This window comes from Telmatherina bonti, assembly GCF_933228915.1.
Source record: "Telmatherina bonti genome assembly, chromosome: 21".
Taxonomy (NCBI): Eukaryota; Metazoa; Chordata; class Actinopteri; order Atheriniformes; family Telmatherinidae; genus Telmatherina; species Telmatherina bonti.
Window position 1 is genome coordinate 10977221 of NC_136630.1, and position 20913 is coordinate 10998133.

The 20913-nt window shown below is 41.0% G+C and overlaps 1 protein-coding gene across 1 annotated transcript; it reads left to right on the forward strand.

The window, feature by feature from the left end:
• The first annotated feature begins 1409 nt into the window (after positions 1–1409).
• LOC306771637 (synaptopodin 2-like protein) lies at positions 1410–17887 on the forward strand. Its single transcript, XM_079260901.1, has 5 exons — positions 1410–1533; positions 7434–7585; positions 7723–8025; positions 8158–8546; positions 14440–17887. The coding sequence occupies exons 1-5, from the start codon at positions 1432–1434 to the stop codon at positions 17064–17066; spliced, it is 3573 nt and encodes a 1190-aa protein (XP_079117027.1). The 5' UTR covers positions 1410–1431; the 3' UTR covers positions 17067–17887.
• The last annotated feature ends 3026 nt before the right edge of the window (positions 17888–20913 follow it).

The following is a 20913-nucleotide window of genomic DNA, read 5'->3' on the forward strand; positions in this document are numbered from 1 at the left end:
TTGCTGTTGCAGCGATCGCAACAGCATCAATGGCTGGGGTCCTGCATTGCAGCCCTATGGCTGTGTTGGGGGCCTGCTGTTATTTCCTGTGATGGCGCCAGCTATGGTCATGGGTGGGCTGGCTCTTGGTGTGGATGAATCTCCAAAATATTCAAGCCAAATGTGTATTTTGTTTAATTTAATTTGTATTTTAACATCAACATTCAGTTAAGAGACACAAAAAAGGGGTTAGAGTTGTTGTTTGGGTAGAATAGCGAGAGAGGCAAAAATGGGGATTAGCGGCGCTCATGAACATTTAAAGGTTCAGACACAGAAACAGCCATTTCCAGTAAAGCACAGCAGTGTTTGGAATGGCTGAAATGAAGGACTAAGGTCCGGATTTGTGGTTATACACGTTGAAAACAATGTTGTTGGACTTCTGACACGAATATGAAATTGTGGAAAAATTGTATGATATGGGGCCTTTAAATTTACAGGAAAGAACATTTAAATTGGACATGAGATGTTAAAATGACCTAAAAAGACAGACAAAGTTGCAGATGGCCAACAGAAAAATTAAACAATGTCATAGAAGCTTAAAACTCTGCTCATGGTGACAGCACAATGATAAATTGAATGTTCATGGTTATCATGGATATCATCTAGGTTGTATGTTACCTAATTAACTTTATTCCTTGCAGTCTCGCTATGATTTAGTCTACATCAGAGTGATCCTTCTTATCACCTATCAGTTGAGGTTAATGTAGGCTGGTCATCTGAACCAGTGTTGGCACATGTTGCTGCCCTTTACCAGGCCCTGACTCCCTCTCTCTCTTGTTCATATTGAAAATGTCAAACATTTAAAATGAGGAAAGTTTACATGTGTTTGAACAGTTATCAGTAAAATCCAAAATATTCTACAATCTTTTATTTTTCTGTGAAAGTCAAAAGTGAAACTTACCATCTCTTCCAACACTATAGATCAAATCTACCATCAACTACTAAAAATGTGTGAAGTTGTGTCTCTCAGTAGGGACAACAAAGCAGAGGGACTTTCAGAGCCCACTCAAGTCCACAGGCTGATTAAGTTAGGGGGGAGTCTAGAAGAGAGACCAGTGCTGATGGTTATTTCTGGAGTGTATATCAGCAAGCATCCCCTCTTGTATGTGGTGCTTGAGACTGACATGGCAAGTGTTGAATGCAGAGGAGGATGATGGACACACATGCACACAAACACACACACACTTCAGCCCCCCCTCTCACCCTCCCAACCTCTGACGCAGCATTCCAGTGTAAGCAGATGAAAGCCAGCCACCTCCTTCCCCCTAATAGGTGGAGTGATCACAGACGGCAATAAGAGACTCATTGATTCTTGCAGAGTGTGAGGGACTGAAGAAGGGGAGATAGTGTCTAACGACAACACACATACACAGAAGTCTTAGGGCTTTTGGGATGGTTGCAGAGGAGATTGTGGTTTCACTCTCGGGAGGAGCCCCGTGGGGTTTCAGACTACAGGGAGGAGCAGAGCAGCAAAAACCTCTACAGGTGGCAAAGGTACAGTAGAGTGGGCACAGGTTTGTGTGTATAGATGGGGTGTGTTACGGATAAGACTTGCTGCAGCTGTTAAATGCAGTTTGGGGCCTTGATGGTCACTCCTGTGGTGTGGATGGTTGTAATCTGAGTTTTGGCCAGAAACTCAAAATGATACAATCAAATCAACCAAATCAAAGATACGTAATTCATCCCTGAGGGGAAATTTAAGGTACAATCAATACTTTTTACTAAACAAGTGTCACTAGGAAATTATATTTCTGGTTCTTTTTTAAGATTGCTATGGTTTTAAAGCAGATAAATAATAGAAAGCAAGCATTCCTGTTTGTGTAGTTATTTAGCTTTTGCTATGTTTTTATTTAGAGCATTGCGCAATCATTCATTTTTTTCAGCTTTAGGTTTGAGATCAATCATGAAAATATTGATCAGTTAAAGATTTAAGTTTTTTTCTTTTACTAAAAAAGCAAATAATCAAAACGAATTTTCACATAAATCTCAGCATCAAGTTTGAGTATGTATGTATAAAATACCAACGCGTAACATAAATACTTTGGTCTAAACAGATATTTTTTTCTACACAAGATGTTTAATTTACTTTTTAATTTAAATTGTGAGAACATTAAACTTAGATGAAGTCTTTTGGGGATTTTCTAAGTTGTCACTATTATTAAAATTGTATGGTAGAAAATAAACCTCGACTGTGTCTCTTGTTATAAGACAAACACTTGTCACTTTAGTTTGTGTGAATCTGTGAAGCTTCTTCATCTATTTGCAGATAAAGTTACTTTTTTTTTCTTTTTTAGCAACATATGTATGATTTTATTACCTTTTTGTTTTGCAAGCTGAGTTTTTGCAGTGTTTGATTGTAAATATTCCTCTTTTTTTATTTTTACACAGCAATACAATACAGTAGTACTACTTTAGTCACGCTCATTTGGCCATGGCCCAGCCCAGTTTAACCATCACCTGTTGTAACTGAGGTTCTGGGTCAGGGAACAGTGTGAACACACATTTGGGGGTTGATGTTGACTCAAGTTTCATCACTGCATTCTGATGTCGAGCTGGAGCAGAGATTATAAAGAGGGGGAAGATTTGCTATTTATCATAAAGAACATACTTTTTCTTCGTTGCATTTAGGCTGCTTTTGGTATGTATGTCCCCTCATTAGCATAATAAGGTAAATTAGGGAAACAGTTGTTTGTGACCTCTGTCATCATCAGCTTTAGCTCGATAGACATTCACATTTACTAAGAGTCCAAGATGTTCTTGCTAATAGAAAAAGCTATTCCTGACAGCAGGAACGTGACCTCGCTCACACTGATGGTGAAAGCTCGTCGCTCACTCAGACGCTGGTCCGCTCTTTAAAATGGATGCCGAGTGACTCTGGCACCAGAGACTTCTCTTTATCCAGGATTTTCAAGCAGATAAGGTCACCTCGAACCAGGAGTTTGATCAGTGTGTGTATGCATCTTCTCATTGTGCGTAACTTATCACTTGGCTGCTGGCTTGTGTGCAGTTGGGCATACCTCAGATAAGCCCGGCTTGGAATGGAGCGCAAACTGGAGGATCAGAATAGCTCATTTAAGAGGAGTTGGAAGCTGTGCATGGAAAAAGGCCGACCTCTTGTTCACGCACTATAATACAGACGTACACACACACATATGCAGATGCACAATCCCATTTTTCATTTCTCAGTAAGCTTTTGATTCCAGTATTGTGGGTGTTTTTTTTGTTTGTGTGTGATTCCCATCAGCGCAGAGCATGTTTCTTTCCCTCTGTCCAGGAATACCATTGGTTTTTTTGTGTGGCTTTATTTCGGGAATGCGGGGGGGGGGGGGGGGACATTTGGTGAATGACAGACATGCCCGCTGCTCCAGACTGGTGATGCAGCTGTTCATACCCCCTCTTTCATGATGCTTGCTTGTGCTCTGTGCACACTTGCCCCTCAGTGAGAACGTATGAGATAGCCAGCTTGTCCTTGCCCCCTTGGTGTGACGGTAGTGTGGGACAAGTGGGTCAAGCGATACCCTTTTGAGAAATGTAATGTCTCAAGTAGGCGCTTGGGGACACTCAACATTTTTACCTTCAACAGTGAGGAAGTGTGTGTATCAGTGTGTATTTGAGGGAACAGATGGGACGGCCTCACCTTCTACTTTTAGAGGCGACTGTATTCTCATGGGCAGGAATGCTCACCTTTCATTCTCTACCCACTATCCCACACCCCGACAGACATGATTCCTAAAGGGGACCTATGACATCATCTATAGCGACCCCCAGCATGACTTCACGAGTTATTCTGATGCAGGGATGATGGTGTCTGCCACTCTAACTGTCTCACTGACTGAATGTTTGTCACCATTTCAGCCACTCAAAGAACTGTTGGTTAGTTTGCCAAATTGCACACCTTTGTTATTATTTTTATTTTACACATTGTACACAGATATACCAACCACCCTGGCCACCAGAAATTCAGTTTAATCATTCAGGTTTAGTCTTTTTTCTCCAAACATTATTTATAATTCTGTGAGCCAGAACCAGCTGAGTTAGTAAAAAAAAGTGTTGCTGTGTCTACCTCACAGTAATAAGATGAAATAAGCTAGGATAAGCCTTTATTAGTCCCATGGTGGGGAAATTCCAGTGTTGGGACGCATAGTTAAAAAACAGCAGGAAAACAGAAAAAAATATAATGTCTTTTACAACAAATCTGCTAAAAGTAGCAGTGTAATAATGACATGTTTGAAACATTTTCTACTTTATGTAACACAAACTCTTAATAATTTGAAACAAGCAACAGTACAATGAATAATTGTACTGGTTTTTTTTTTTTTTACAATACAGTAATTTAGTCATTTGTTATATACTTATTCATAAATAACAAAATACTGCAGCAGTGAATTAATGTAAATCTTTAAATAAATACTTCAAATTGCATTGATAGATTTGAAAATATAATTGGTTTTGTGTTTATTTTTGAAAAAAAAAATCATTTTAATCTTGGTTTTTATAATTTTTCTAATTAATGGGAATTTGTTATCAAACATTAAGTCCAATGCAAATATAGTTATCTTTATTTTTCCATTATTACTCTTTTTATACAAAACAGTGTACATAAATCTGGTGCCAGCCGTTATTTCTTAATAACTTTCCAGGGTAACAGAAAATACTGATTTGCTGAAACATAAAGACATAAAGACATAAAGAGGACATAAAATGCTGAAAAAGAATTTGTATTGTAAAAAGCTTTAAAGTTGACATTTGGTATGAGTACTTTTACTCTCTGCATAGTCTAAATGAGCTTATATATAATATCTTTAAGTAGTTTTCCTGCATTCTCCAGGCCTCCTGAAGGACATTTCAACCCCTTTCTTTGGATATTTGCTGCTTTTTGTTCTGTTTTCAATCAAGATGATCCCAAACTGCTTTAATAAGGTTGAGTTCTGGGCTCTGGGGAGGATTTGCCTCTCCATAGATCCTGCTACTCTTGATTTTCAGTTTAGCCTGTTATTTCATTTAGGCATAACTCAGTATTTTCTCCCTGTTTTCCATCCATAAGACTGTCTTCTTGACAGCCGCCCTTCCATGGAGACCATATTTGATTAAACACAAGTGAACAGTGGATGGATTAGCAGAAGGCTGCAATGCATCTCTCATGTCCTATTTTCTAGTTCTCTGTACAGATTCTCTAGAGTCTCTACATAGAATGTAGAGTATGAAGAGATTTCTCTGCATTTCTGTTATTTCAGCCTGTCACAACATGAGAACATTTCAAATGCTGTTTATATAACAGTAGAAATGTTTACAATAGACTCAGTTAATGCAGTATTTAAGATGACTCTGTGACAAAGTGAACAACTCAGGTAAACGGTTAAGCAGAAAAACAGAAACATGACATTTGTTTACATGGAGGATAAAGTTCTTGGTCTCAACCTGAGGAAGTCCCGTTGTGTGAACAGTTCTATATTTTCACCATCCCACAGTTCTGTACCGGCACCTCACCTCACTCTCGACATTATCTGGTAGAGCTGCTTCTGATTCTTTTGTCCCGACAGATTTTTATTGATAAGTCAATTCTTCTATTTTCCATTCCATATGAACAGGTTTTTGTAAAATCAGAGAAGATATGTTCTGATGCTTGCATCTAATACTCCTGTTTTAGTCTCTGGTTGGATAAAATGTTGGATGTTTGGTTAAAAGTCCTCAAGACTTTTACATTTGAAGCTTGTGGTGATGTTTTATTGGCGCTCAGTGTCAACTGGTGAAGAAGAATCGATAAATAAATCATGCCAAACAGCTGGAAACAGCTGGCACAGAAAGTGAAACAAGTAACAGACAAGGACCACACAAGACAGTGGACAATTGATCCAAGAGTGAGTTAGGTTGGATACCTCCAGAATGTAAAACAATAAAACATCAACAAAGGTTACACATGCACCACACACACATGATCTAGTTTATTTCCTTACATAAATGTGTCAGTTGTGCTTTAATAACTTGTAGCCTGCAGATTTAACAGTAGATGAAATTAAGTAGGTTACACCATCATCTACCCAAACTAAAGACTAATCCTATTTTTATCAAGCAGGTAACAGACTAGCTATAAATTTGACCCCTGTATCAACCATAGTATCATACCCCAAGTGAGAAGAACACAGGTCCTGCTTTAATTCCTCACTGCTGCTCTCCACCACTGCTGTGACCACAGGAGCTCTTGCAGCACTGATGCTGCTGAAACAGCTTCATTCTCCATTTTTGTAAGGAAAAATCCAAAGGTCATAAATTTCACAAACTACTGAGATTCGGTAATGACCATTTTTATATACCTTGGCAATGTTCATATAATAGCATATGTTCTTTATCTTAATAGGATTTTAGTTTTTTTTTCTATGGTTTAAATGAAATAATACAACAATTTCAATATACACAACATCTATTGTCTTGTGTCTATGTACTTAACTATATTCTAAAATTCCTAATATCCTTTGTTAAAACTTGAAACTTTTGTTTTATGTAGTTTTTGCCCATCCGCTAACTTCCTCATGAGACTGGTTATACTGGATGGTTGTGCATATTTTGTCACCACCAGTATTCAGTGTCATAGCTGCTCCCTTACTGATAATCATCTCAGTTATTTTACAGCAATTTGTTGCATTTGTGGCAAATGCTTTTTTCTTTTTGAGTTGCTGCTTCTCTGCTCCACCTTCCTGCTTGACCTTTCGATCTTGCTCTCGATTTTGCCTCGAGAGCTAAAGGTGTGGGAGGAAGGGGGCTGAGGTGTGTGTGTCAGCAGTGTTGTCACAGACAACCTCATGAAAAGAGAATGTTTTGTGTCTGTGGGAACTTCAGTGAGGCAGAGGCCCAAATGAGCCGCGACTCTGCCTGACCATCAGCAAAAGCAGGGTGGGCCAGTATGGCAGCCAGGCCACCAGGAAATATTCCAGTACTCCCCATGGCCAGTTCGCCACTGCCACTTAGTCCAATTAAGAGTCACTGGAGGCTGGAGCCCATCCCAGGAATCATCAGGCGAGAGGTGGGGTACAACCTGAACAGGTTGCCAGTCCATCACAGGCTTTTTACAACAGTAATTTCAAGTAAAAGTGACAGGTGTCCTCTAATTTTTTCAAGAGAAGTATTATCAATATTGATTTAAAATGTTGGGTTTTCTTTGTTAATGAAGGTCGAAAAGGTTCAGAAAGATTTCTTGGATTTAACAAACAATAAAAATACAAAAAGGCACTAAGGTTGCTTAAGCTGGCAGGTCCATTTGTGACACATCAAATCCATAAAGGGTGTTAAAACAATTCTAGAAACCATCATTGGTGTATTGTTTAGGTTTATTTTTTAGAAACCCATTTTCTCTTAAATTATAACAAATATTAATGTGTTATTTCTTTTTTTCTCTCTAGGTACGCAGGCGCAGCAAAGCATGCCGAGCTGGACTCAAGGAGCAGGATGAGCTGGTTGCTATTGGCGACCGCATGTGTGCAGAACTCAGTCATGCTCAGGCTATGAGCCTCATAGATACAGAGAGCACCACACTGAACCTGAGAGTTAAAAGGTCAGAACATGGTCTCTCTCTCTCTTTCTCTCTCTCTCTCTCTCTCTCTCTCACACACACACAAACACACACACACACCACATCATACAAACTGCTACATGCTCGGCATTTTCACAGCTTGTCTGTCTTGCTTCCAGGCCCTCTTCAGGGTTCCACACCTCAAACTACTCGAGTCGCTCTGTTTCCCCTCGATCCTCCACGAGGGTCTTGTCTCCTCCTGCAACTCCCTCAAACTCCCACAGTGCCTCCCTCCTCTCACCCACTGAGTTACCCAGGGGTGTTACTTCACCCCCAGACAGTGAGGCTTACTACGGAGAAACAGACAGTGATGCAGACACGCATTCTCACACACACCAGCGACGCCAACGGCGCACACCTCCTCACGCACGCTCACCTGCGCGCTATGACAACCAGGAGGAGGAGACCTCAGAGATGAGCGGGTAAGAAAATGAGAGTGGAGGCCCTTAAAAATACCAATGCAGTATGGAAGCAAATCCTTGCTCTTGGTTCTTTCTTAAGTCCAAGTGGATTAAAATGGATAACTTTCATATGTTTTATGTCATCATTTTTAGATATGAGAGTGCAACAGATGCAGGAGTCACCAGGCAGGGGCAATGGGATGCTCAGTGTCTTGCTGGTGTTCCTCGCAGAGAGCTAGTTTACCTGCCCCTCCAGACAGAATGGAACACACCTACACACACGCCACACACTCTGACACCTCACACACTCACTCCAACGCCGGACCAGCAGAACGTGGATGCAGAGGGAGAAGGGGATAGCGGTTTCCAGGAGGCAGGGGGCTGCACTGTGCTGGCCTGCCCACCTTTAGTGTCTCCAGAACGGGCGAAGGAAGCTCTGAGACTGGGTTCTGGTAATCACTTGGTCCCCATGGTGGGACCTCAGCAGGTCCCAGTAAGTGATGAACTTTCCACGACTTACATGGATAAAGCTCGACAAGCCAGTGAGTATCTTGATGCAAGTTTAATGTTCAGGTGTTTTTTTTTTTTTTTTTCCCAAATATTCATTCAGCACTTAGGTCCTGAGACAAAGTCAGAGCAGCGGTGATAGAGTCAGAGCTGCAGAGAAAGAAGTGAAGTGAGATGAAGTCAAAGATGTGACGGAGAACACAGTGTTCAAAGAAAGTATAGACCAGGGGTGCCCAAACTTTTTGCCTCAAAGGGCCAAACTGAAAATGATCCAGTGAGCCACGGGCAAAACTGCAGCTTTACAATAGTTAAAAAAAAGTTATTTTAACTATTGTTCAATAGCAAATACAGTGTATTTTTTTTCCTATCTGGGCAAATAAAATGTTCCATAAAAAATCCATATAGCAATAGAACAATGAAGCCATAGTTAGAGGGGCAAGAAACAATAATTACAGCCACTAAACTTTAACCAAGTGCAAAGTGTCAACAACCAGAAACAGTGGAACAACTTGCATGTGGAACAAGGCAAGTTGTTGTTACTTAGTGGAAAACATGAAGTTGATCTTTGGACATAACCAGTCTCTCCATGTCGGGTTGCACCTGGCTCACTGACAAGGTCATTGAGGTGTGAGTCGGGCAGGGTCCCTCTGAGTCTGTTCTTATTGGGGTTCATGACACTGAAAGTGTCTTTTTATCAAACTCTATAGGGCATTTTGGCCATTTTGTCCCGTGGGCCCCACTTTGGGCACCCCCTTGTATAGACCAACCCCACTGGCGGTTTGTTCAGGGAATAACCACCTACCACAAGAAGCATTCAAAGAGTGCAGCAGATCTATTTTAATTTTCCTTTTAGCCAGTGACTGGGAATCATTTCTGAGTTAAAACCTTTAATGGTGTAATGGTTTTAAATCTTCCATATTTCCCCATAGTAAAGAATCTTTAAAAAAAAAAAAAAAATCCAGGATCACGGTGGTGATCAGGATCATCACTCAAATCCAGTCTCTTGTTCTGTCTTCCATTTCTGAAATGACCTGAACCTAACAAACAGACAAACCACTGGTACAACATGAGAGCAACATACTGCTAATGAAATGTCAAAATGGCACCCGTCAAAGACACACCATGTAACTTTCTGACATTAAAACTCTGTTTTGGACTCGTCTGATGACACAGGAACATCTTTGATGTGCATTTCAGGAGCCTTCGCTGCCTAGCAGTATGTCAAGGCGGAAAACTGCATGATATGATCCGGGACAACACGCTGTGTCACATGCTAGCAAACTGAAATGAACACACCAGCTGCCATAACTGTGCCCTATTCGACAAAAGAATGCTAAAAGACTTTATAGGAGGAAGAAAGGAAAAGAAAAGGGAGTAAGAACAAGAGATAACACAAGATTCAACATAATAGTCTTGTTGGAGAGAACTCCCAGTTCAGGTAGGATGCAAGATGGATGCAGAATTAGGCGTCGACAGGGAAGGCATAAGTAAGAAAATTGTAAAAGTTCTGAAGTACAGCTTTAAGGAGATGATTATGTTAAACAAGTATATAGCCAGGGTTTTTTTTTTTTTTAAAAATCCTAATGGTGTTTAAGGGATGCTGTTGCTCGAACGCTATTTAAAAGGTTTTTGTTTTCAACTCCTAACCAAGTGATGTTGCTTAGACCGAACCAGAAAATGACAGTTCTGGGATTTCTCCAACAAGGAAATGACGATATGAGCTGTAATTCCCTGAAGCTGTCACTAGGGGCAACAGAAGTTTAATCTATGTTTTTTTTTTTTTTTTTTTTGAGGGTGTGAACAATTTAAGGACTTGGTCAGTTTAACTGGGGGACCATATTCTGCTAAATTCATTTGACATGTTTTACACATTTTCATAGGATTAGCTTTGGTTAGATTCCCATGCTCTCATGAAAAGGAAATAATGTGCTTATAATAGTGCACGTCAACTTCCTTCACACTTAATACTGAACTCTCTTTTCCTGGAATGCGTCTGCGCATGTAGAAATAGAGCTGATGAACAGGTTTGACAAAAACAAAGAATGCAAACAAACAGAGATTGCTTCCTGTATTAGTTAGATTAAAAACTTTCCATTAGTCTCACCAAAAGTATCAGCTGCTGCATGTCCTTATCGCCTTTGCTAGACCACCCTCTAGTGGTCTTTTCCTGTGCCTCGAATATCCATTTACATTTACAAGCTGGCACTGATGTGGTGAGATATACCAGATACCAAGAGAGGTATTCCACCTCCCCCTCTTCCTCTCCTGGGTCTCCTGAAACAGCAGTGTGTCTCTTCTGTCAGTATTCTGGGCATTTGCCTCAGTGGGTGTATATATAGGTATTAAAGCCTCTGATCGACAGGCAGAGCTCTACCCTGATTTACCGACCAGCTGAATATGTGCGGTATGACTGTTTAAAACATAGTGTGTGTGTGCGTGCATTTAGGAAAGCTGCAGTATGGGTCCGTTTGTCTTTTTAAAGTCTATCCCAAAAGTTCTGGGATTATTTTGACAAATTAATCAATCATTTTGTTTATAACTGAAAGAGAATGAGTAAAAATAAAAATCTTTGAAAGTGAATATTAAACATGTTTTTCCTACTATATAATATTTGTGAGGTTTTACTTGACAGCTTCAAAGAGTTATTTTAAACAGTTTATCTATTGCTCTGAGAAGTTCTGATGATCGGACATTTTACAATTATATAATAGTATTAAAAACTAAAACAATAAGGACTATTTTCAGGGGAGATACATGTAAGAGTGGCTTAGATGAATATGAAGTGCAAAAGAAGATATTATGCAGAGAATTGACTGGGCCGTTATTTGTCTTCTGATTCAATTTCCAATCCAACAAATAAACATTTTTTTCACTTTAAAATCAAAAAATATTTTTACAAATTCTGAAATTTTAATTAAGTTGTTTGACTTACAATCATTACAACAAGGATGACGGCTGATTAAATTAAATAGATATGAACTAAATGTTTCAGTAATAAATGGTCTGTCATCGGGCCCAAAGACCTGAATGACTTTACTGTAGGATGAAGGTTTTGCTGTAGTTCGAACGATGGCTGTGGCATCCAGGGATCTGCCCTTTCTCGCGTTACAAACACACGCACACACTGACTTTGGCTTTTTATATGGGATTAATGGCTCTGCTGCTACAGAATTGTGTCTGTGTGTGCGTGTGCTCGTTGTTACTCAGGTGTGAAGTGTCAGCAACAGAGAGCAGTACATCAGTGAAGAGTTATGGATGCACTTTCCGCTGTGACCTATAACTGGCTTCATGAACTTGAAGACGCACAGGAGAACACACCCTCAATGACACCGCTGTCTAAATATCCTGTGGTGAGGGGGTCTTCCCCTCTCTTTGTATGTGTGTGGCCAGAGTCAGGACAGGTGTTTGATGTCCGTCAGACTGACAGACAGGAATAGAGGGCTGACATCATGTGTTGGTTTGGGTTGCTGGATACAGACAAAGGTCTTTACATGGGCTGTGGCCTGTGAGAGGAGCAGAGAAGCACACACTGCACGGGTCCCCACTCAGAGGCGAATTACTCTCTGTTAGGGTGTGTGTGGGAGGGTCTGAGGGAGGTTAAGGGCACACACACTCGCTCACAGCTGTGAGATGAGGGACCTCACATCTCCTTGCTCAGACAAAGGTGGACACAGAGTCCCACACACTGTGTATGCAGGTAAGACACGCTGCGCTCTTACGTAACTCGGCTGATGCGTGGATTTAAGGCAAAATCAGTTCTCTCAGATTAAGGGGATTGACCTTATTTAGAAGGATTAACTCGTTTTCATCACATGGGTGCACCACAGAAAGTTGACTATGGTTTGCTTTGAGATGTGAGACTCAAATTTTCCTGTAAATGTTGTAAAAGTACTCAAGTACTTCTTCTGTGATTGTTTCATCACCTGTGCCACAAGAGAGCATTACACAAGTTTATTCTGTAATGTTTTAGTAACAAAATGTAGCCATAGTTTCAACATTGCATCTTATATTCAGTGAGAAAAATGTATGAAATAGATAAAAAGTTTTTATACTTTGGCCCAAAAACACTTCCTCTATGAATTGTGGTTGAATTTTTATGACAGCCTAAGGCTAAGCATTGCCTATGACATTTCTTAAAGTCGTACCACCGGGTTGATGGTTTAGTAAATAGTACAGTTTTGTTGACTTGTTAAAATGAGCTGTATCCATGTAACCTTCGAGATGATTGGTAGCATCTGTGATCCATTAATTTTTCAGTATTTTTATATCTGATCAAATACCTTTAAACGAACAAAATAACCCTCGTGGTCAGAGCTCCCTGTAAATCTGGAATCATAAAACTGCAAACATGGCTGTGGATCATATTTTGTTTATGGTATTTTCTAAACTTTGAGACAAAAAAGGAAGTTTGATATTGAAGCTGTGTGTTATAATTGATTTACCACCGTTGTTTTATTGCATTCGACTGTAGGAAAGTTGCATAAAACATTAAACTGTGTTTTTTGCAGAGGCTGCATCAGTCTATAGTTATGTCATGAACATATTTATGTGAGGTGAGCCAAGAAACTAAAGACTCAAATAGACTTGGATTAAGCCGGGGGCATGGACACACCAAAGCTGATGCACTCACACTATTGTGATTCCACTTTTAAGGAGGATATTATGTTACCTTGATTTTTATTTTGCAGATAGGTCATTTTGTAGCTTTGGAAACTAAATGTTTTTACCTCAAGGTGTCAGTTTTGCCGGGCACAGTGCAGGTCCATGCTTTCATTCCTATTCAGTATGTATCATTAGAACTGACACGCTCCGTATCCTGTGAACTTACCATGAGTTTTGAAAAAATAAAACCATCCATAGAAATAGATGATTAATACTTGGCCAAATTTGTTCACGCTGGTTACGATAATACACAGACATGGCAGTAAACATCAACACTGTGAGAAACATTATGTAGGTACATAAAGAGTGTCCACAAAATAGCTTTTTCCTACCAGTTCGGAGGTTACGTTGCTATTTCTGCATTAGTTTTCAGTCCTTGACTCCCCAGAAACTTCCTCCAGTTAACACCACCAGTATTTATCTTATTGCTGTTTTTACATTTGTTTAAATTACTTATTGAAAATTTTGCATTTATGCTGTTAAATATGATTTGGTTTTAGGGGGGTAGGGATATATGTGGCAAAGGTAATATTTGCTTGCTAAGGAGCTTCCCCCATTGTAATAATAATTGTGCGTATTGTAAGCTTTTACTCACCTCTATCCTATTTTTTTTTTTTTTTGGTAATCTGCCACTGCGTCTTCCTCTTCTGTTGAGTTCTGAACAGACATGGACTTGTGTCCTATCTAGTGATATAACATGGTAAAATGTGACCCATCCTCAAAAAATTTCAGCTGTTTCTTTGCTGTAAAGGACATACATGTTTTTTAAAAAGATCATACATACTGTGTTTTCCATTTAATTTAACAGCTATAGTTATTTTTTTCTGCAAAGAGAACTTTTAAATCATTCAATTTATCTTTAAACTAACTTTCCTCCAACCTCAATGCGAGTTATGTTCCTGAAACATGGCTTCAAACTGATTTAAATGTAAATGCACCCACATATACACACAATGACCGTTTTTGAAGGAGAGACACTGTGATCTAACCTTCCCAGAGATGGTGATTCAACTCTGGAGAGCAGCAGGAATTCTTTGTTCTAAATCCACAACACACTCTCCTGTCTGTCACTGGTAATGCTCATCGCAGCTCCTCACTGTGATAATACTGTATAAATCAGCCACTACACACACTACACACGCTATTTGTCGCCTGTTCCTTGATTTTATTTTATAGTAATCTCCAGTTGCAGCTTCTGTGTTGTGTTTTTGCTCATTTCAGTTCATTTATTTTTGTCTTTTTCTCTTTCGTCTACCTGTCTTTCAGAGCTGCAGCGTGGAGAAAGTGTGGTGGAGAAACAGGTGAAGGAAGCTCGCACCAAATGCCGCTCCATTGCATCTTTGCTGACTGATGCTCCCAATCCCAACTCAAAAGGGGTTCTTATGTTCAAGAAGCGCCGGCAAAGAGCCAAGAAGTACACGCTGACCTGCTTTGGTAAAGCTGAGGGAGCCCAAGGAGGAGAGACTGAAGGAGAGACAGGAGGAGAAACAGAGGAGGAAGGAGGAAGTTCCATCCTTAGTGGCTCAGAAGTTGATGAGGAAGGATTCTCAACCTCTTTTGACCCTACGTGGGACTCTGGTTATCTTGACCTGCTGGACAGGAGAAGCTCAGCCTGCCCTTCAACCACACCAACAACACCGACAGCTAAACACAGTACAGACCTGGACATCTCAGCTTATCAAACCCCACGACTTGTGACTAGTGACAATCGAAGCTCAGGATTGGAGGTTTCAGAATTAGAGAGCTCAATCAATCACAGATCAAGGCTGGAGAGCAGCATCACAAAGCAGCCCGTCATTAACCACCTTACACCCATGTCTCCTCCAGCAGTGGCTCTGGCCAATGGGGGGCCAGTAACGGTGAGTCGGGCCAGTGTTATTTTGAGCCCACCATCACAGACCCCTGTTCGAAGTCAAAATGGGAACGATGGTGACCCTAATTCAACACCTAACCCTGAGTTTAGTCCAAACACAGACTCACACAGTAACACCAGTTTCAGCCCTAATCCCAGTGTACTTAATCGTACTGCTCGTCCCTTCACCCCTGGCTCAACCCCTTCTCGTGCATCTGTAACCTCTGTCATGTTTCGTCCGCCCCAACCCAAGCCCACAACCATAACCATGGCGACCAAACCTGTGGCAGCAGTATCCATGGTGACCATCCAGCCTACTCCTCATCAAGCCGGGGCAGATGCAAGGAGAGCGGTGTCTAGCACCTCTTTGTATATCCCTCCAAGAAATAACAGCAGTAACACTTCCCCCTCTGTTAACTCTCCCCCATCAGCTCTTTCACCTCCCTCCTCTCTGTCTTCCACCCCTTTCTCTCATCCTCCTGCAAATCTACAAATCCATGCTCCTCCTTCAACCCCACTCTCACCTTCTGCAGGTCAAGGTTCTCTGGCATCCTCTGCTCAACCCTTCTCCTCTCTACCTCCACCGCCATACATCTCCCCTTCTGCTCCCACTCATCCACATCCATTGACTTCCATTTCAGCCTCTCCCATTTCCCCTCCATGTCCCCCTCCTGATATATTTCAGGCCCCCTTTATGACTCCTACTCCCACCCAACCCTCTCCATCTCCATCTACCCACCAGTACAATGTGGTAGGCGTAGCTTCCCCTCCACAGGCTCCATCCACTGACTCCATGGCAACGCGTGAGCAACGCATCTCAGTTCCAGCTGCTCGCACTGGTATCCTGAGTGATGCTCGTCGCCGTGCCAACAAAAAGCCAATGTTCAGTGCGCTTAAGAGCAAAGATGTTTCTCCAAACCCCGACTTGTTATCAATAATTCAGAATATGGATGACCGCTTTGGGAGAACCCCAGATGCTGAGGCTGGAAATGCACCCAGTGTGGAGGCCGGGCATGAATCAGGCCCAGAAGAGGACTGGTTGAGACTTGGGGCAGAGGCCTGTAATTTTATGCAGGCTCAGCGAGGACCCAGGCCTCCCCCTGTGGCTCCCAAACCACAGGCCCCTCAGGTGCCACAGCTTGAAGGGAAAGGAGGTCAGCTGTTTGCTCGCAGACAGAACCGGATGGACCGGTATGTTGTAGAGCGTTCTCCATCTGTTGCTGCAGCACCTTACTCTCCTGCTCAGACAAGGGAGCCCTCTCCGACTCCTTCACTTCCATCCACCTGGAAGTACTCACCCAACATCCGTGCTCCACCCCCCATCAACTATAACCCCCTTGTCTCTCCCTCCTGCCCTCCAAAGGCCCAGAAGAAACCTGAGGTGACAAAGTCTGGCACAGCTGGATCCAAAGGGCAGAGAGCAAGCATCAAGCCTGTGGACATTATGAGCCACCAGCCATACCAACTTAACTCCTCCTTGTTCAGTTATGGAGGAGGGGTTTCCCAGGAAACCTCCAACCATCAGCAACAGAGAGGTCCTCAGAAGACTGCTCGGGTCTATGAAGTGAAGCGCTTCTCCACACCTCCTCCGATAGCCACAGGGCCTGCGCTCAAAGTTATTGTACCGCGATCGGCTACAACACTCGGAGAACCACTGAGGCACTCTAATGCCATGTCTCCTCCACCCATTGCAACTCCCAGCCCCTTCCAGCAGCATCCCTCTCCACCCCAGCCTTACCAACCTCAGTGGGCTACCTCCCCTGCGTCACCTCCAATGCCTCCTGCCCCAACTGCTCCACTCCCTCAACTCCCCAACTTCTCCTCTGGTTGTGCTCCAAACTCAGTCCAGCCTCCTACTTCTTCCCACCTTCAGTCTTCAGTCCCACCTCAACCAAACAGGCAGTTTAAAAGTGCCCCAGATCTAAGTCCCAAGGGCCCCACTGGTGCCTCTCAACCCACCAGAGTCCCAAGACCAAGGTTCAGCACTGCCAACCTTGGTCTTCAACCTTCTGTGTGGCGTCCTGGATCTACCACACACTGAAAAGATCCAGATCCTAGTTTGGACTTGATAAACCAAGTTTCCATGGGAACATGGAGCCACTTTTTTTAAAAAAACACTTTAATAGATTCTTGGCTTTTTAACACTATTGTTCCAGGCTGCAGCGAAAGATTTAATCAGCCACACGTTTTTATCACTAGATCTGTTTGGATTGATCTCACAAGTTACTGATTTAATAAATTAATCTCATTTACTCTTTTATCGAGTTTGTTTGGTTAAACAGTGGAAAAAAAACAGAATGCTGTTTAAAGACGGGATTTCAGAATGGGAACCTGGAAAATGTTTGAAAAACGGAAATCAGCTTGACTGACAGAGTGGAAAGAGTTAGGAAAAGGAAAGAAAGTTCTGTAAATATTGCACTGAATGATGAAGTGTAAACACAAAAGAGGAATTTAGGATGTTTAATGATAAGACTGCAGTGAACGGGATGGAAAAGAGGATGGAGAAATAGATGAAGAGGTTGGAAGCAGTAAAAAATGTCTGAAATGAGTGAAAAGATCTTTGATTTGACCTCTAACTTTATGATCTGTAACAAGCTACCTGTTGCTATTTGGCAATGTCATATTTTAAACCGTTTTTTTTTTTTTTTATTATTATTATTATTAATAGTATTTGGCTGTTATAGTCTTAGCATTTGTGTTTGATGAGTTATAAGCATGTGCTGTGTTTTCTGGAGTGTTTCGTAGGGAAAAACCATTTAGACTTGATTTCTCATATGTTGAAAACAAGACAAGGATAACATGTCTGTTTAGCAGTGATTCTTTTCTGCAGACATGCGGCTGAATAAAAATAGACATGACTCACCTCAGCTGTCATTATGTTTCTCCCCATGTCACCCACATCATCGCCTGCTTCCACACTGAGCCGCAGTATCTCTTCTCCTTCTCATTAAGTTTTTGTCATATACTCAATATTAAACCCTCGTGGACTCTTCTAGTCATCATCTTCAGATTTAGGCAGTTTGAAATTAGAAACAAAGTAATTACTTTAGGAAAATGGTTTTACGTGTAGTATTAACTCTCACCACACGAGGGCGATGTTTGATTGGTCATCCACACATGTTGCACCACTACAGCTCCGAGGCTTCCCAGTTTTTTTTTTTTTTTTTGTCAGATTTTACTGTGGTATAAAGTCAACAACGTTTCACAGTTATCACCATATGCCACTTTTATTTAATTGTTTTCTATCTTTACTGTAAATGCACAGAATATCTGGCATCCCAATGAAATGACAAGAGAAGAAGACATTTCAAACAGATGCCTTCTTTTATTTTGTGGTGCTATTTTTGCCGCAGTGTTTGATAGCTGTACTTGACATTGTCCTTGTAGAACTGTTGGCCTAAATTTCAAAGCCGCTTAATGACATCCATCTAATGGCCTTGGAGCTGTGAAACCCAACCATAGCCACAGAGAGGGATTTAACCTTTGACCCTTGACTGGGTCTCAGCTAACAGGCAGGGGGCTAACTTTAGTCCTATTCAGGCCCAAAGGAAAGTTTAGCTGCTCTACTGCTAGAAGGGGAAACACACACGCAAACAAAATACCTACAGTGTACAGTATTATATCAATATTATTATTGTAAACTAGGTCCCTTAATTAGGTAAAGAAATATGTTATGACTGAAATTTAATCTCATGGCAAAAATTTATTGTTATTATTCTTCATGTGCACACTTGTTTGGGAATTTCTTAGCTCCCTAGCCTACCCAACATAAGTAAATCACCAGTCCATACCTAATATAGTTATAACCAAAACCGTAAAACCAAGTTTTGATCCTGTCTTGGCTCCTTTAAAGTGAGAACTTGCAGTTTAGTCTTCATTTAATCTGCGGTCCCCCACAAAGCTTTAGGACCTCACAAATGTAGTAAAGGAAGATCCAACACACAGGCAACCCATTTCACCTATTTTTGGAGCTGTTAATCTCCAACTATTTGGCACGGCGATAAATGTCTAATTCTGATGGGTTTTTTTACGGTGTGATTGAGAGCAACGAGGAAGTGCTTCCTCATCCAGCCTCACACATCCTGTCACCATGTTTCAGGGTCAACGGGGGTGACCGTGGGGAGCCAGAGGCCATTCCTGTCATGATCTGTGGGTTTGGCTTTTAGTGCTTTTGTTTATTTTGTAGTGTCACCCTTGTGTGTTCTGTTTTTGCTTCCTGCTTTTTCCATGCACCTGGATTTAATTGACTAACTCCCTTCACCTGTTTCTGTACTGGTACTCCTGGGTTGTGTCAGAATGTCCCACTATTCCCTACATAGTGATCTGTATAGTGGTCTCGCCAGATCCTTGGGGTTTCCAAATGTCGAGAAAGAAAAACAAAGCGATACAGTTAAATATTACCCACAATGCATCCTGAAAATTAGTGCGCATCGACGGTCACTTGATGGATCCATATAATGGCAGGAGCTCAAAATGTCGCAAGTACAAGCAAAGCAGGTGAAAAAAAAACACAAAAAAAAACAACAACAATAGAACTATATATAGATTATTCATTTTATATCCTTATTTATTGAATGAATATGAATCAAGTAAAGAATGAAAAATAATATAAGAAAATAAAATATTTTCACAGGAGTATGGAATGACACATTGTTGTTGCCGTGGTGACAGTCAGTAGTTACATGAGAAAATAGCTAGCTTTGTGTCTGAATTGCCAACAGAATGAGTCCACTATATAACCCGCTATGTAGTGCATGTCTGAGTAGTAAATGATGGGTTCGGGACAAGTGTGGACATTCGGACAGCCACGGTTTGTAGTTTCTCTTTGTCAGATCATCTGTCGTGTTTCCACTGTGATTGTCTAAAAGAGGTTCTCATGATAAAAAATTTGCGTCTGCATTGTCTGCCTCCTGTTTTGTTGTCCTGCAATCGAGTCCTTACTTTTGCCACACTATTACAATCAATCAATCAATCAATCAATCATAAACAATCATAATCACAACCACAACCAAGTTGAATCTAATGGTGACGTGACTTGGTCCTTTTGGGAGTACTTTTTCAGGAAAACACTACTCTGTATAATTTTCTCATTCTTTGTTCATTTATTTGCTTGGCAAAATCACCCTTTTGATTTTGTAATAAAAATAATCAGCTGAGTGGTTTAATTGGATTTGCAATGTTGCTCATGTTGTGAAATCAGAAATCAGAAAAAAATTTCTCAAAAACTCAAATTTTGTACATCTGGCATGAATACTTATTTTTTAATTTGTAGTTACTGTTTTCAGAATATTTTTTAAAGACTTTGCCTATATTTACATAATACACATACACATAGCAGATAACTTTATTCTGCAGAAGATGATATTTTAACAATGGTGTTTTAAGTAACGTGATAATCCACTTGAATCCCAGTGTATACCGCGCAGACCTTGGGCCAACAACTGGCTTGTGGGCACATCACACCATCCTACGTCACTATAATGTTTAAGCCCATTGGAAATTTTTCAAAACATGAGGCATTACTCTTATTTTGTCCATCTCATGGTTCTCCAGAGCACACCATCTCTCCCCTCCTGCGTCATGCATTGTAAAAGAAATAGCAAGAAACAGTCAAGCCAAGGTGTGCATAATGCAGCTTAGCTCATCATACTTCTCACAGCTTGATGAGGTCATTGCTAACTCCAAATCTGACCTTTTATAAAGGTTATAGTGATCAGAAAATGTTGCAGCTCTTAGCTGCTAAATGGTGCACTGCTGATTTTAAGCTGCAGTGTAGAGAGTGCACTGGGTTTGTAAATGTTTTCACATGAAACGGCTGCATGAAAGTGTGAACAGAACCCAAACAGTAAACTAAAGTCTACACTTAGCTGCAACAACAGATGGAAATA